Here is an 11,573-nt window from a genome sequence, read left to right as displayed (position 1 = left end):
CGCGGCGCCGCACGGCCGCCCCGACCCGCGTCCCCCGGCGGAGCCCCGCGCGGTGCCGCTCCGGCGCCGTTCGTTGGGCGGATCCCCCGCGCGCGGCTCCGGAGCGGCGCTCAGGCGGCATGGGGAAGAGCTGCAAGGTGGTGGTGTGCGGGCAGGCCGCGGTGGGCAAAACCGCCATCCTGGAGCAGCTGCTGTACGGAAACCACGTGGTCGGTGCGTGCCGGGCCGGGCGCGGGGCTGCGCGGTTCCGGACACCCCGTCACCCCGCTGTCCGCCCCGCAGGCTCCGAGATGATCGAGACGCAGGAGGACATCTACGTGGGCTCCATCGAGACGGACCGCGGCGTGCGCGAGCAGGTCCGCTTCTACGACACGCGGGGGCTCCGGGACGGCCTGGAGCTGCCCAAGCACTGCTTCTCCTGCACCGACGGCTACGTGCTGGTGTACAGCACCGACAGCAAGGAGTCCTTCAAACGGGTGGAGCTCCTCAAGAAGGAGATCGACAAATGCAAGGACAAGAAGGAGGTGAGCGCTGCTGCCGTCCTTTGGCGGGGGGCTGCTGTGCTGGGCGGCTCTTTGCCCTGATTCCGCGGCTGCTGGGCGGAAGGGCCGGCCGTGAAAGCGGGGAACAGCGATCTGCTGCTTCGGTTGCTCCATAAGGGGCTGTTGGTCTTACTGGTGTTGACTGGGATCTCGGCTGCCCAGGTGGGACTTTTCCTGCAGGGCTCTGCAGTGCTGCATGCGCAGCTGCTCGGTGGGCCCTTCCAGTTTGCGGCTGGTTTGAAACAAACCCAAGCAGAAGGGTGAAACTGCCCAAAGAAAGGTGTTCTGAAAGGGGGAATTGTGACTGGGCAGGGCCTGGCACTGAAGGCGTTGCCAAAGCAGCACTGCTCAGCTCTGCTTTCGTTACCGGCTGGGCTTTTTTCTCCCCTGTTTGTGAACAGGTCACTATTGTGGTTTTGGGCAATAAATGTGACCTGCAGGAGCAGCGCCGGGTGGACCACGACGCAGCCCAGCATTGGGCCAAGGGTGAGAAGGTGAAGCTGTGGGAAGTGTCCGTGGCTGACCGGCGCACGTTGATTGAGCCCTTCATCTACCTGGCCAGTAAGATGACGCAGCCACAAAGCAAGTCTGCTTTTCCCCTGAGCCGCAAGAACAAGGGCAGCGGGTCTGTGGATGGCTGAGCCTCGTCTTGCTCTTCGATGCCACCTCCTGTCCCTCGCCTCTCTCCTTCCCTTGCACGTACCTCCTGCTGAGCCTCTTTGGTGCTATGGAGCCTGCAGGAAGCCTGGTTGCATGAGGAGTGGGCTTCCCAGGGCTGGGGATGGTCGTTGAGGAGGAGAGAGGTGACCCATCTCCCTGTACTGACACAAGAGCTGTTTTCACTGCCCAGGCCCTGCCGGTGTTTAAGGCGCTGCAGGAAAGCCAGGATTCACCAAGTGCACCCCTCTGCTCTCAGGGCACAGGCTGACACCTGGGGGCTTCATGCTGCCCCCGAGGAGTCCAGCAGCCTGGGATCAGCTTCACATCTGAGTACAGCCAGGCCATAGGAAAAGATTTCCCCCTCTCAAGAGCTGCTCTCTTGTACTGATCCAACATGAGAAGAACCCATTTGAGGGCTGTGCCTCCCCAGTCTCCTTGTCTGACCCCAGCTGGCCCTGTGGAGCTGCAGCTTTGTATCAGCAGGTTGCTCCTTACCTGGCCGTGTCCTCTGCACCCCGACATGCAGGAATATTCAGTCCTTGGCCAAGCTGCATGCAGGTGAGCCTCCTGCCCCAGGAAATGCACAGTGTGGAGCAGGGCAAGGTGCTGTTCCTGAGGGCAGGCTCAGCCCCCACATCTCACAGTGCACTGCACACTGCAGTGCTCTTTTGCTGAGGGCAGACCCAGTCCTGACCCGGGAGGCGTGGGGCTGTGCTCAGCCCATGCACACACAGGGGCAGCTCTCACCACCCCACGGTTGTGATGCCTCAGAACCACCATGAGACAAAAGGATGCTGTCCCAGTCCTGCCCAGCAACACTTTGCTCCCTTTGGCAAGTCTGGATCTAGGAAAAAAAAAATGATGAGAAAGCCCTGGCTTGTTTATACTTGTTCCTTTTATTTACTGAGTACCACAATAAAGCGATGAGATTCAATTATCAAAATATTTTCCTTTTTTTTTCCCCAACAGTTATAGTACATCAAAAATATACAATGAACATTACAGGAGGGGTACTGGCCAAGTCCCTAGAGTCTGTTATTCCATTTTTCTGTGTTCTTTTTTGTTGGTTTTTTTTTTTTTTTTTTTTGGAATCAAACTTCACATCACTCCAAGGTTATTTACAGAGGGGCACGTCTTACTGAGCGCTATGGACTATGCCCTACTATCTAGCACAGCATATGCTAAGTCAAAGGCAGAAATGCTTTGGATTGCACGGGGGCAGGGAGGGGTTTGTGGAGGCGAAGGGGATGCGATAGAGGCAGGATGTTCTTATGCAGCTCACTGCAGTATTATTGTTATTAGAAGGAATGGCTTTCAAGGGTTAAAGTGCCAAGTGTAGGAGTGTATCAGGACTCCACTGGTGGAGAGGTGACAGGAGCAGCCACTGCTGGCTCCAGCACAGGCTTTTTGAAACGAATTGCAGGGGAAGCAACCCAGTGGTGCCCAGCTGCTCCCGCAGGCTGCAGCACGGCCACCGCTGCAGCCAGAGCTGAGAGGAGGCCTGGAGAAGAGCACAGTGAGGAGGGCACGGTGGGGGCCTGGGTGGCTTCAGGCTGCTTGGCACTGAGATGCTGTCAGAGCCACATCCTCCTGCTGCCTGTGGGCCCAGCCAGCCCCCGTCCTGTCCTGGGAGATGCGGGGTTGTCTCCTGGTCTGGGCCACTCGTGTCCCCCAGGCTGGTGGGCCCTGCTCCATCTCCCTGCTGAGGCCACTGCTGCAGCAGCCTTCTACCTGCAGCTGCTCTCTTAAGCAGGCCTCCCCGCCACCTCAGGACCTTGTGGCTACTCTGATCTTTCCATACATGATCCCCCCTCCCTTGGTGCCCTCTCTCCCCGTCCTTCCCTGAGGTAGAGGGAGATGCCCTGAGCAGATAAATCCATACCCACATGCTCGTTTGTACTCTTCTGCACGGAAAACACAGCAGCAGCACTCCATGGTTGAGCACTGCCCATGGTGTGAGCAGAATGCCTTCTGGATGTGGGAGCTGAGCTCTGTGCCAGCGGGACCCAGCAGCTGCTCCCTCCATGCAGCGGTCCCTGCTGTCACCCGAGGTTCCCAGCTCTGGGAACAGAAGCATTAGGTGGCAGCAGGTCCCCGTACACCTCCAAGACCTCATCCTGAGCACTGGTGGTGCACACTGGGCAAAATCCTCCTGAAATCCACGTGTTGCTTATGGCCAAGATGTCAGATATGTGTGCTTGTGCGTGTGGATTCCCAGATGTGCAAAACCACCTCATCCCAAGGGCTGGGCAAGAACACAGCCGCGTGCCAGGATGCTGCAGAGGTCTCTGTGCCAGCACCCGGCCTGGGGATGGGAGGGGACAGCACGGCAGAGGAACCACCTGCACAGAGCTGAGTGTTGCTTTGTGTCCTTTCTGCTCCAAACAACACCCCCAGCCCTACAGACTGAGCACCAAAAATGTAGACAGCAAACAACGAGCCAGCTGCTCCCGTGGGATTGCATAGATCGGGGTGGGTCGTCACTCCGGCATGAGGTCCATTTGGGTTGTGACTTTCCTGCAGGTTTCTATTTACAGCAGCACTGGGAACGCAGAGAGCTGCAGATACAGTTTTCAGACCAGGTCCTCGCTGGGCCTTCTGAGCACAGTGAAAAGAGAGCATCTGAGGGAGGCTGGCAGTGCCTGCTCCTTCCTCCCTGATTGTCTGGGCTGCCAGGACGCCTTCGCTTGGCAGAGTCACAAACTCCTTGGAAGCTCCTAATGGGGATGGGGTGGATGGTGAGCAACGACAGCGCCTTCCTCTGGAGAACCAAAAGTGCTTTGGGGACATTCACGAAGCCTCACAGCATCTCCCCTGAGGTAGGGGCAGGATTGTCCCCCCAGGGGTGGGACTGAGGTGCAGGGCTCAGAGCACAGCGTCCCCTCCTTCCCACCTCAGGGAGCGCGAACCAGATGGGAGCAGAGCCTGTGCCCAAATTCTGTGCTTCTCAGGATGCCTGGGAGAAAGGCTGTGTGCTTTCAGAGGGCAGAGGAGGGAGTCCCAGGCTTTGCCTATTGCTCTCGGAGTGAGGATGTGACCACCATGGCCGATGGCTCTTTGGCGTGGGACAGATGAGACCAGCGGGGACCAGGGCTGCTCCACCCCCGGGGGACCAGCCAGCTCCTCTCCTCTCGATCTGGGAACTGGGAGGCAGACAAGAAGCACAGCAAGGTCCTGGTGGCTCCAGCACCATCCTCACCCCACGTGGCCCAACCGCTGCGGGGCCAGCATGGGCGGGGGGAGTGGCAGGGGGGGGGCACAGTGGGGCTGGGCTCCGGCGGAGCGTCGCACACCAACGGGAGCCAGTTGGAAGCAAAGGGGAAGCCTGGGTCGATGCCTACTGCTACGGTTTCCCATCAGCCAGGAGAGCAGTCGGTGCCCCGTGCAGCCCCATGGCACGGCCGATGGACCCCGGCGAGCGGCTCTAATAGGGTGCAAAGACGATGGGGCCCGGCGTGGTGCGGACGTGGGCTGGAGGCGTTCGGAATAGGGCTGGTCCGAGGATCGGGGCTTGGAAGAGCGTGGTGGCAGCGGCCGGGCGCAGGGCGAGAGGCCCAGGCATGGCGCACACAGCCGTGGTGAGCGGGCTGGGCAGGAAGCGCGTCGCCAGCGTCTTGGTGAGGTGCTTCTGCAGAGCCAGCTTGGACTGCGGGAGGGAGAGGAGACCTCATGATGGCTGCAACAGCTCAGAGCAGCCCCTGCAGCAGCCCTGCGGTGTCTGCAGCAAACACAGAGCGCAGCCCCAGCACTGGGAGGCCCCGGCCCCACACTCTGCCCCGGCTCCCCCTGCCTGCTGCTCCCTGACTCCTAGGCTGGTATTTCTGCCAGCTCCCCACCACACCAGGCAGGGAGCCCCAGGTCTCTGCAGATAAATGTTTGGGCTCGGTTCAGCTGAACTATGCTAACCCCAGGCACTCAATCAGCTGCCAAATGTGAGCCAGGTGGAAGGACCCCAAATACCGCAGCTGCTCAGAATGCTGCTGCCAGAGGGCTGAGCTCTCCCTGTGCTTTCCGTCACAAGAAGGAAAACCAGAGCCTCCTCTCAGCTCACAGTCCTCCCACAACGGGATCCGTGGGGTGCAAGGAACGGAGGCTTTGAGAACAACAGTGTGTCTTATAGCAGGAGATGTGTCATGCAGTTGGGTGTTGCAGGCAGCCAGCGGGTGGGTGATTTGCTGGGAGACAAATACCTTGAGAATACTCACTGCGAGGGCAGCGTTCTTCTGCAGCTTGTTGTAGGGGCTGTACTTGGGCTTGGGCGGCTTCCCAGCCAGCCTGTCTTTGTGCCGCCGGCTGCTCATGTGCTGCAAGAGGACAAGGGCCAAGCAATGGGCACCACGGGCACAGCTGGTGCCCTCTGACCCCCACCAATCCTGCGTTTTCCACAGCAGGGAAAACCCACAGGGTTATGGCGAACACATGCAGATTCCCCTTGGCTTAAGGGAGGGATTTCAAAGGGATGAGTCCCATAAAACCCAGGACTTAAGAGATGCTCCTCTCCCATGGGCGTCGTGCTGACAGATGCTCCCCGAAGCTCTGCGTTTCCCAGGGGAAGTGCACAGCTGAGGCTCAGTGCCATTACCTGTTTGAGTTGGGTCTCGGAGTTCACGTAGATCTCGCACACTTGGCAGTGGAACGCCTTGTTCTGGATGTTGATGCTGCCCTTGTTGCCGATTCTCTTGGCTTTGTGCCCTGCCCTGGCCAGCAGTTTCCCCCGGCCGCGCCGCAGCTGGGTGCTGTGTCCTTCCAGCATGGATTTGTGCTTGGCACCTGGGGACGGAGAGGCGCTCAGCAAACACCAAACCTTCCGTCCCTCTGCAGCAAGACCCTGTCCCAACCCATCCTGGGATGCAGCAGCCCATTCCCAGCCCCTGCCAAGCTCCAGACCACAAACCAGCTGCTCCCAGAGGTGCCTCCCCCCAACTCCTTCCACACGTCAGACCTTTGGAGAAATGGCTGTTTTCAGCGCGTCCGGGAGCCGTCGCCATCCCCGAGCATTAGCACAGCACCTGCGCTGCGCCCGAGGTCAGAGCGGTGCCGGCACAGAGCCGGGATTTGCTCAGTGGGGCCCCGGGGGGCAGGGAAGGCGAGCCCCAAATCCCGCACACCTGGGGGCGGCGCACTGCGTCCGCCCCTTCCCAGCGAGGGCAGGTAATTCAAGCTCCCGCTAATTCCTTCTATTTCTTAAGGCGTTAAGCAAAGAGCCTGAGCTCGGCGCTGCGTGACAGCCGGAGCAGCAGCCTGCGAACATTTTGTTTGTTTGTTCTTCCTCCTCAAATCGGCGCCCGTCTTTGTAACCGGAGCTGACAAAAGCCAAAGGACACGTTTGCAGCTAAGCCCTGGGGCGGGGGCTGCTGGCTCCCAGCTCCCGCTGCGGCGGGGGGGCTCCCCCCGTTAGGATCGGGGCTGCTCGGGCTGAGCATCGCGTGCAGATGGAGCCGGCGCTGCAGAGACTGCGGCACTGCGGAGCTGGGGGGAGCGGGGGGGCTCCGGGGGCTCGGTCGGGGGAGCCGCGCTGTGGGGCTCATTCACTTCCCCGCGTGGCTCCCAAAAGGCCGCCCAGCCCCGGGCTCCGGGCAGGTCCTGGCACTCCCACTGCTGTCAGGTTAGGGCTGAACTGCAACAGAATACAAAGCGGCCTCCAATCGCTTCAATTAATCTATCTGAAAAGGTCTTTAATTAAGCTACACGAACAATGAGGGAGCTTCTGATCTTGCTAGAATTCACTTCTTAAGCCGCAGCGTAGGTAAAACACCACCGCTTATGTTTGCAAGCCACCTTAATTCAACCTTTTTAATGAAAACAACATTCATTAACTCGCAAGGCCGCGTGGCTCTGCGCGGATTCCGCACCCGGGCTCTGCCCTTACCCGTGTTGTGAGCCTCCAACTGGGACAGCGAGTTGACGGTCACCTTGCACGTGGGGCAGTACAGGTGCTGTTTGCCCTTCCTGCCCTCCTTCTCGCTGTCGGGCGCTGAGCCGCCGCTGCTGCCCGACTCGGCCGTCTGCGCCTCCGCCCCGTGTGCGGCCGAGGAGGTGATGCTGGCGGCGTCGGACGCGGCCTCGGACGGCTCGGAGGGCGGCGGGGAGCCCAGCGGGGCGGCGCTGCCTGGCAGCTCTGCGGGCGGCTGCTCGGAGCCGGGCGGCAGCGCCACGTCGGGGCTCTCGCCGTCCGCCTCCTTGGGGTCGCTGGGGGGGGCTGGCGGGAAGGGAGGGAGAAGGGGGGGAGGAGAAATCAGCCGGGGGCGAAAGCTCTCTTTTCCTGAACGGGGATTTCAGGCAGCAGCCCCGAGCCTGGCCCAGGGGCTCTTCTCTGCTCTGAGGGGGGGGTTCTGCCCCAGTGCTGCACCACAGCTTTTATCTGCAACAGCCCTGAGGGTGTGCGCAAGCACCTGCAGACTCCGTGGTTGGGCAGGGAAGACTTTGTTGCCACAGCCATTATCTGTGTTTATAAACATCACCCAGAAAGACCAAACACGGGGAAAGCACCAGAGCACTGCAGGGTGGGAGATGCAAACAGGGGCGGGTGCTGCAGGGCCGGCAGCAGGGCCGGATCCCACCCACAGTCCCCAGGCAGGGGCTCAAGGCGCTCCTCCCACAGCGTGCAGTGCTGCAGGTGCAGAATTGAGTGCAGCCTCTGCCAAGCATTCCCATCCCAACACCCAGCAGCAAACAAACACAGAATAACTTGAAACCAAAGCCACACTTCAGCTGCAGATCACTGAGCAGTGCATGGACAAGCCAGCATTGCCCTCTGTCCGCAGCCAGGCTGTGACCCCGAGGTGGAAGCAGGCCTGTGACACACTCACACATCCCCGCCCCTCCTTGCGCTCTGCAGCTGACGGCTGAGGGAAGCTCGGGCACACAGTGCTGCCCCAAGTGCCTTGGGTTCCTGCTGCACCACCAGGAGCAGCAGGTCATCGCACAGCGCTGGGGCTGCGCTGCAGCCCTGCCCATACCTGCACCGCTGGGATCCTCACCACCCTCCAGACTGGGGGTGAAGTCGGCCGTGCTGTCCCTGCCCACGGCCCCCACTGCCTTCTGCTTGCTCTTCATGGCCTCAATGGCTTTCAGCCTCCGGGCATGCTTGTGGCCTTTGTAGTGGGCTTCTGCCTGGTTCTGTGGGAGAGACAGAGGGGGACACTGCATCGGCGCTGCAGACGGACAGAAGGATGGACAGACGGACAGGTGGGTGAGGGGCAGTCCTGGCAATGGCAGCTCAGACAGCCCCCAGCACATGGCCGGCAGCGCCCAGTGCCACCCACCCCTGGATGTGACACACTTGGCCAGCTGTGGCACAGAGCTGCTTTTCCCCTCTCACAGGACCGCTCTGCACACACGTGCACTCAAGGCATCACTGTGCTAAGCCACCGCTGCACTGCAAGGCCAAGATAAGGATCCCACTCTGATTAAATGCGCCGAGCCACTTCTGAAAGAAGCCTTCAGATAAATGCATGGCTCCAGAAACATACAGTGCACGGCAAGCTGCAAAAATAAAATTAAAAAACGCATCGGTGGGGAGGACACATCTCCCATTGTAACCCAGCGGGCATCTAACATGCAATTTACATTCACGGGCTCCTTTCTCCCAGAGAACGCTGAATAATGAAGTGCACATCGATGGGTCCACGCCTGCACGGAGCAGATAAAAACATCCACAAAGAGAGGAACCCACACACTGGTGTACTGAGCGGTCACAGACAATGCTGCATTGTCGCCGAAAACAACCGCAGTTGGGCAATTTATGCAAGCTAAATCCAACGTGAATTAAGACAGTACCGCTGAGCAGCACGGATTAATTTGCTCCCGGCGCCCGGGGAGCAGCTTTGCCCACCGCATCCCGAGGGCAGGGAATGGCGGCTGGGAGCCGGGCGGCGCGGGTCCGTGGGAAAGAAAAAAGGCCCATCCAAGCGCACGGGCCGAGCAGAGCCTCATTAGCAAACACAATCGACTTCCATCAGATAACGCGGTTCGGACGGGGCCGGGCCGCAGCGCAAGTAGGTCAGCATGCAGCGGCCGCACACGGCCGTCACCCCGGGCCGGGGAACCCGAGGGAAGAGCAGCGCAGGAGCGGCCCGGGGCGCGGGGTCAGCGCGAGCAGCGCGGGGGGCTGCGGCGAGCATCGCCATCCCGCACCTGGAACGGCAGAGCTCCTCCCAGCGGAAAGCCGCTCCCCGCGCCGCTCGGTTGCCAGGCAAAATAATTAAGCCTGCAGAAGCTGACTGTGGCTGGAGGAGCAGCTCCCGCAGCGGGGCTCTGCTGAGGCAGCACAGCCACACGGCGCCCACCTCTCCATCTCTCCGTGCGCAGCAGTGGAACTCGGAGCCAGCTCAGTGCTCCCCGCTGGGTGCAGCACCCATGGGTGCCGTGGGAGCAGCTCTGGCTCGAGCAGATGAACCACAGTCAGAGCCTTCTGCCTCATTCCCAGCCCTGCACGTGATGGAGCAGCAGCACAGATGAGTAGAACGGCTGACTATGACCTCTCTGAAGCCACTCATCCCTGCAAACCATCCCTGCAAACCATCCCCTTCTCACAGGGATGGGAGCCCTCAGGGTGTCTGGGTGGTTGGGGCAGAGCACAGCACAGCGCCAGCCCAGCAGCGCAAAGCTCAGTCCCCAGATCTGCCCATTAACACACAGAGGGGCTCCGAGCTGCTGCTGCGAACCTCTTCTCCAGGTGCTGCTTGGATCTGAATGAGAATTCCCTTTCCAACTGTTTAATCAGTTCTCACCACAGAAGATCAACTGCGTGCAATTCATTACTGCAGGGATCAATGAACGTTTCCTTCCTCCCCTCTTCAAGGTGGTTGATTTACTTTGAATGAAGGGATTCAGGGAAGAATAAAAACCACCCAAACCACCTGTGCAGCAGAGTGCTGGGAGGCCAGCACAGGGAGAGCGCATCCAGCTCCAAGGAGCAGATGGAAACCGCATGAGCTGATGACACAGCTGGAGCACAAACACAGGAGTAAGGCAGCAGGGAGCAGAGCTGCACAAAATGACGGGGAGCAGGAAGACAGAAATGGGAATGGGAGAAGGGAGAGCTGCAGCCGCGGGGTCACCGCCGGGCAGAGCTGAGGGACAGCAGGCCATGGCAGCCCGACTTACCGCGGAGTTGAAGCGCAGGTGGCAGATGTTGCAGGAGATGAACTGCTTCTTCTTGAGCGGGGCAGGCACGCCAAAGGTGTGGCTGATCACGGCCTTCTGCACCGGGTCCATCTGCAAAGGGAAGCACGGGGTGTTGTGGGCCAGCACTGGGGCTGCAGTGCTGCGCCGCTGTGCTCACCGGGGGCTCCTGGCTTCCAGGAACGGCCTGGGCCCACGGATCAACCTGTGAGCTCCCTTCACATTCATGACCTTGCGTGTGCAACCTTATTTCTGGCCTCTCCGCGGGGTGCTCTGTATCATCACTTTCCTATGTCTCTTATTGAACCATCCTTCACACCCCGCTGAGCTGCAGGGCCCAAACGCCCACTGATGTCTGGCTGGGTGTGACAGGCTGTCACTGGGTGTCACTCTGCCCGTGCAGAGCCAGTCCCCCGTCCCCACAAGGCACGTCCTGCCTGCCGCAGCCCCATTACAGTGCTACCAACTGCACTGCACCTCAGCAGCCCCTGCAGCCCCAGCACTTTGCAGGACACCTGCATGGGGAACAGCTCCAACGATTGCTGGGAGCGGCGTCTTTCCTCACTGCCATTCAAGGGCAGAGCGGGGGCTGCTGCCAGGGGCTGCCGTTGGGCCGATGCGTGCGGGTGCTGACAGCCCCCAGGCAGCCCCCACCATTCCTGTCCCTCCCCAGTGCTCAGCATCATCCCTCCGCCGAGCCAGCAAACTTGTTCGAGGAGCCATAATTGTTTTAAACAAAATGCATTTATTAAGGGGGGGAAATAAGAATAAGCTCTTTGTTGGAGCGTGGCTATAATCTATAATGCAAGTATTGTTCCACTACCCCGTGGCATAGGAAGATTATCTTATCTGAGCCCTGCTGTCAGTGGAGGCCGGGGTTTGAGGCGATCGTATTTCTCTGCAGAGCTATTTAGTTGCTGAGACAGGTGCATCAGTCTTCGAGGCACATGCCTGGACAACAGAGCCATTATCAAGACCCCAAATTCCATTCCAGAAGTGAGCAGAATGGTGAAGGCGGGTGATTAATGAAGAGCCGCTTTGCTACGAGGTTTTGCTCACTTATCTGGAATATAAATGAAGAGGATTTGGGGTTTGGTGGCGAAGCGGAGCAGTCTGCAGATGGTGAAGATGCTGCTGCACCCGGCAGCCACACTGCAGCCTGCAGCTCCTTCTCTTCCAGGCACAGATGGGAAAAAAGCCCCAACCTGTGCAGCTCTGGGCTGTGGGATGGGGCTGATCAGCGGC

At 59.9% G+C, this 11,573-nt stretch overlaps 2 protein-coding genes across 2 annotated transcripts; one reads left to right on the top strand and one right to left on the bottom strand.

Annotated features, from left to right (window-relative positions):
* The first annotated feature begins 86 nt into the window (after window positions 1–86).
* Window positions 87–2,145, top strand: NKIRAS2 (NFKB inhibitor interacting Ras like 2). The gene is made up of 3 exons (XM_042836620.1): window positions 87–213; window positions 283–524; window positions 944–2,145. Exons 1-3 carry the CDS (start codon window positions 120–122, stop codon window positions 1,181–1,183), a joined length of 576 nt encoding a protein of 191 aa, XP_042692554.1. The 5' UTR covers window positions 87–119; the 3' UTR covers window positions 1,184–2,145.
* Window positions 2,146–4,485: 2,340 nt separating this feature from the next.
* Window positions 4,486–10,421, bottom strand: ZNF385C (zinc finger protein 385C). Its single transcript, XM_042836619.1, has 6 exons — window positions 10,311–10,421; window positions 8,162–8,321; window positions 7,072–7,401; window positions 5,785–5,972; window positions 5,393–5,506; window positions 4,486–4,848 (listed from the first exon to the last, which is right to left on the bottom strand). The coding sequence occupies exons 1-6, from the start codon at window positions 10,419–10,421 to the stop codon at window positions 4,627–4,629; spliced, it is 1,125 nt and encodes a 374-aa protein (XP_042692553.1). The 3' UTR covers window positions 4,486–4,626.
* Window positions 10,422–11,573: the final 1,152 nt, after the last annotated feature.

This window comes from Centrocercus urophasianus, unplaced genomic scaffold (genome assembly GCF_019232065.1).
Source record: "Centrocercus urophasianus isolate 14NV4802_14NV808 unplaced genomic scaffold, USGS_Curo_1.0 seq_62, whole genome shotgun sequence".
In the NCBI taxonomy this organism is placed as follows: domain Eukaryota; kingdom Metazoa; phylum Chordata; class Aves; order Galliformes; family Phasianidae; genus Centrocercus; species Centrocercus urophasianus.
Note: the sequence above shows the minus strand (reverse complement) of the source record. Positions and strands in the feature narration are given on the sequence as shown.

Coding starts and splice junctions, on each gene's coding strand:
- ZNF385C (XM_042836619.1), bottom strand. CDS start 10,421: ATGGACCCGGTGCAGAAGGCCGTGATCAGCCACACCTTTGGCGTGCCT. Junction 7,402..8,161: donor TGAGGATCCCAGCGGTGCAG/GTATGGGCAGGG, acceptor CCTTCCCGCCAG/CCCCCCCCAGCGACCCCAAG. Junction 4,849..5,392: donor TCGCAGTGAGTATTCTCAAG/GTATTTGTCTCC, acceptor TCCCTCCCGCAG/TCCAAGCTGGCTCTGCAGAA.
- NKIRAS2 (XM_042836620.1), top strand. CDS start 120: ATGGGGAAGAGCTGCAAGGTGGTGGTGTGCGGGCAGGCCGCGGTGGGC. Junction 214..282: donor GTACGGAAACCACGTGGTCG/GTGCGTGCCGGG, acceptor TCCGCCCCGCAG/GCTCCGAGATGATCGAGACG. Junction 525..943: donor AATGCAAGGACAAGAAGGAG/GTGAGCGCTGCT, acceptor GTTTGTGAACAG/GTCACTATTGTGGTTTTGGG.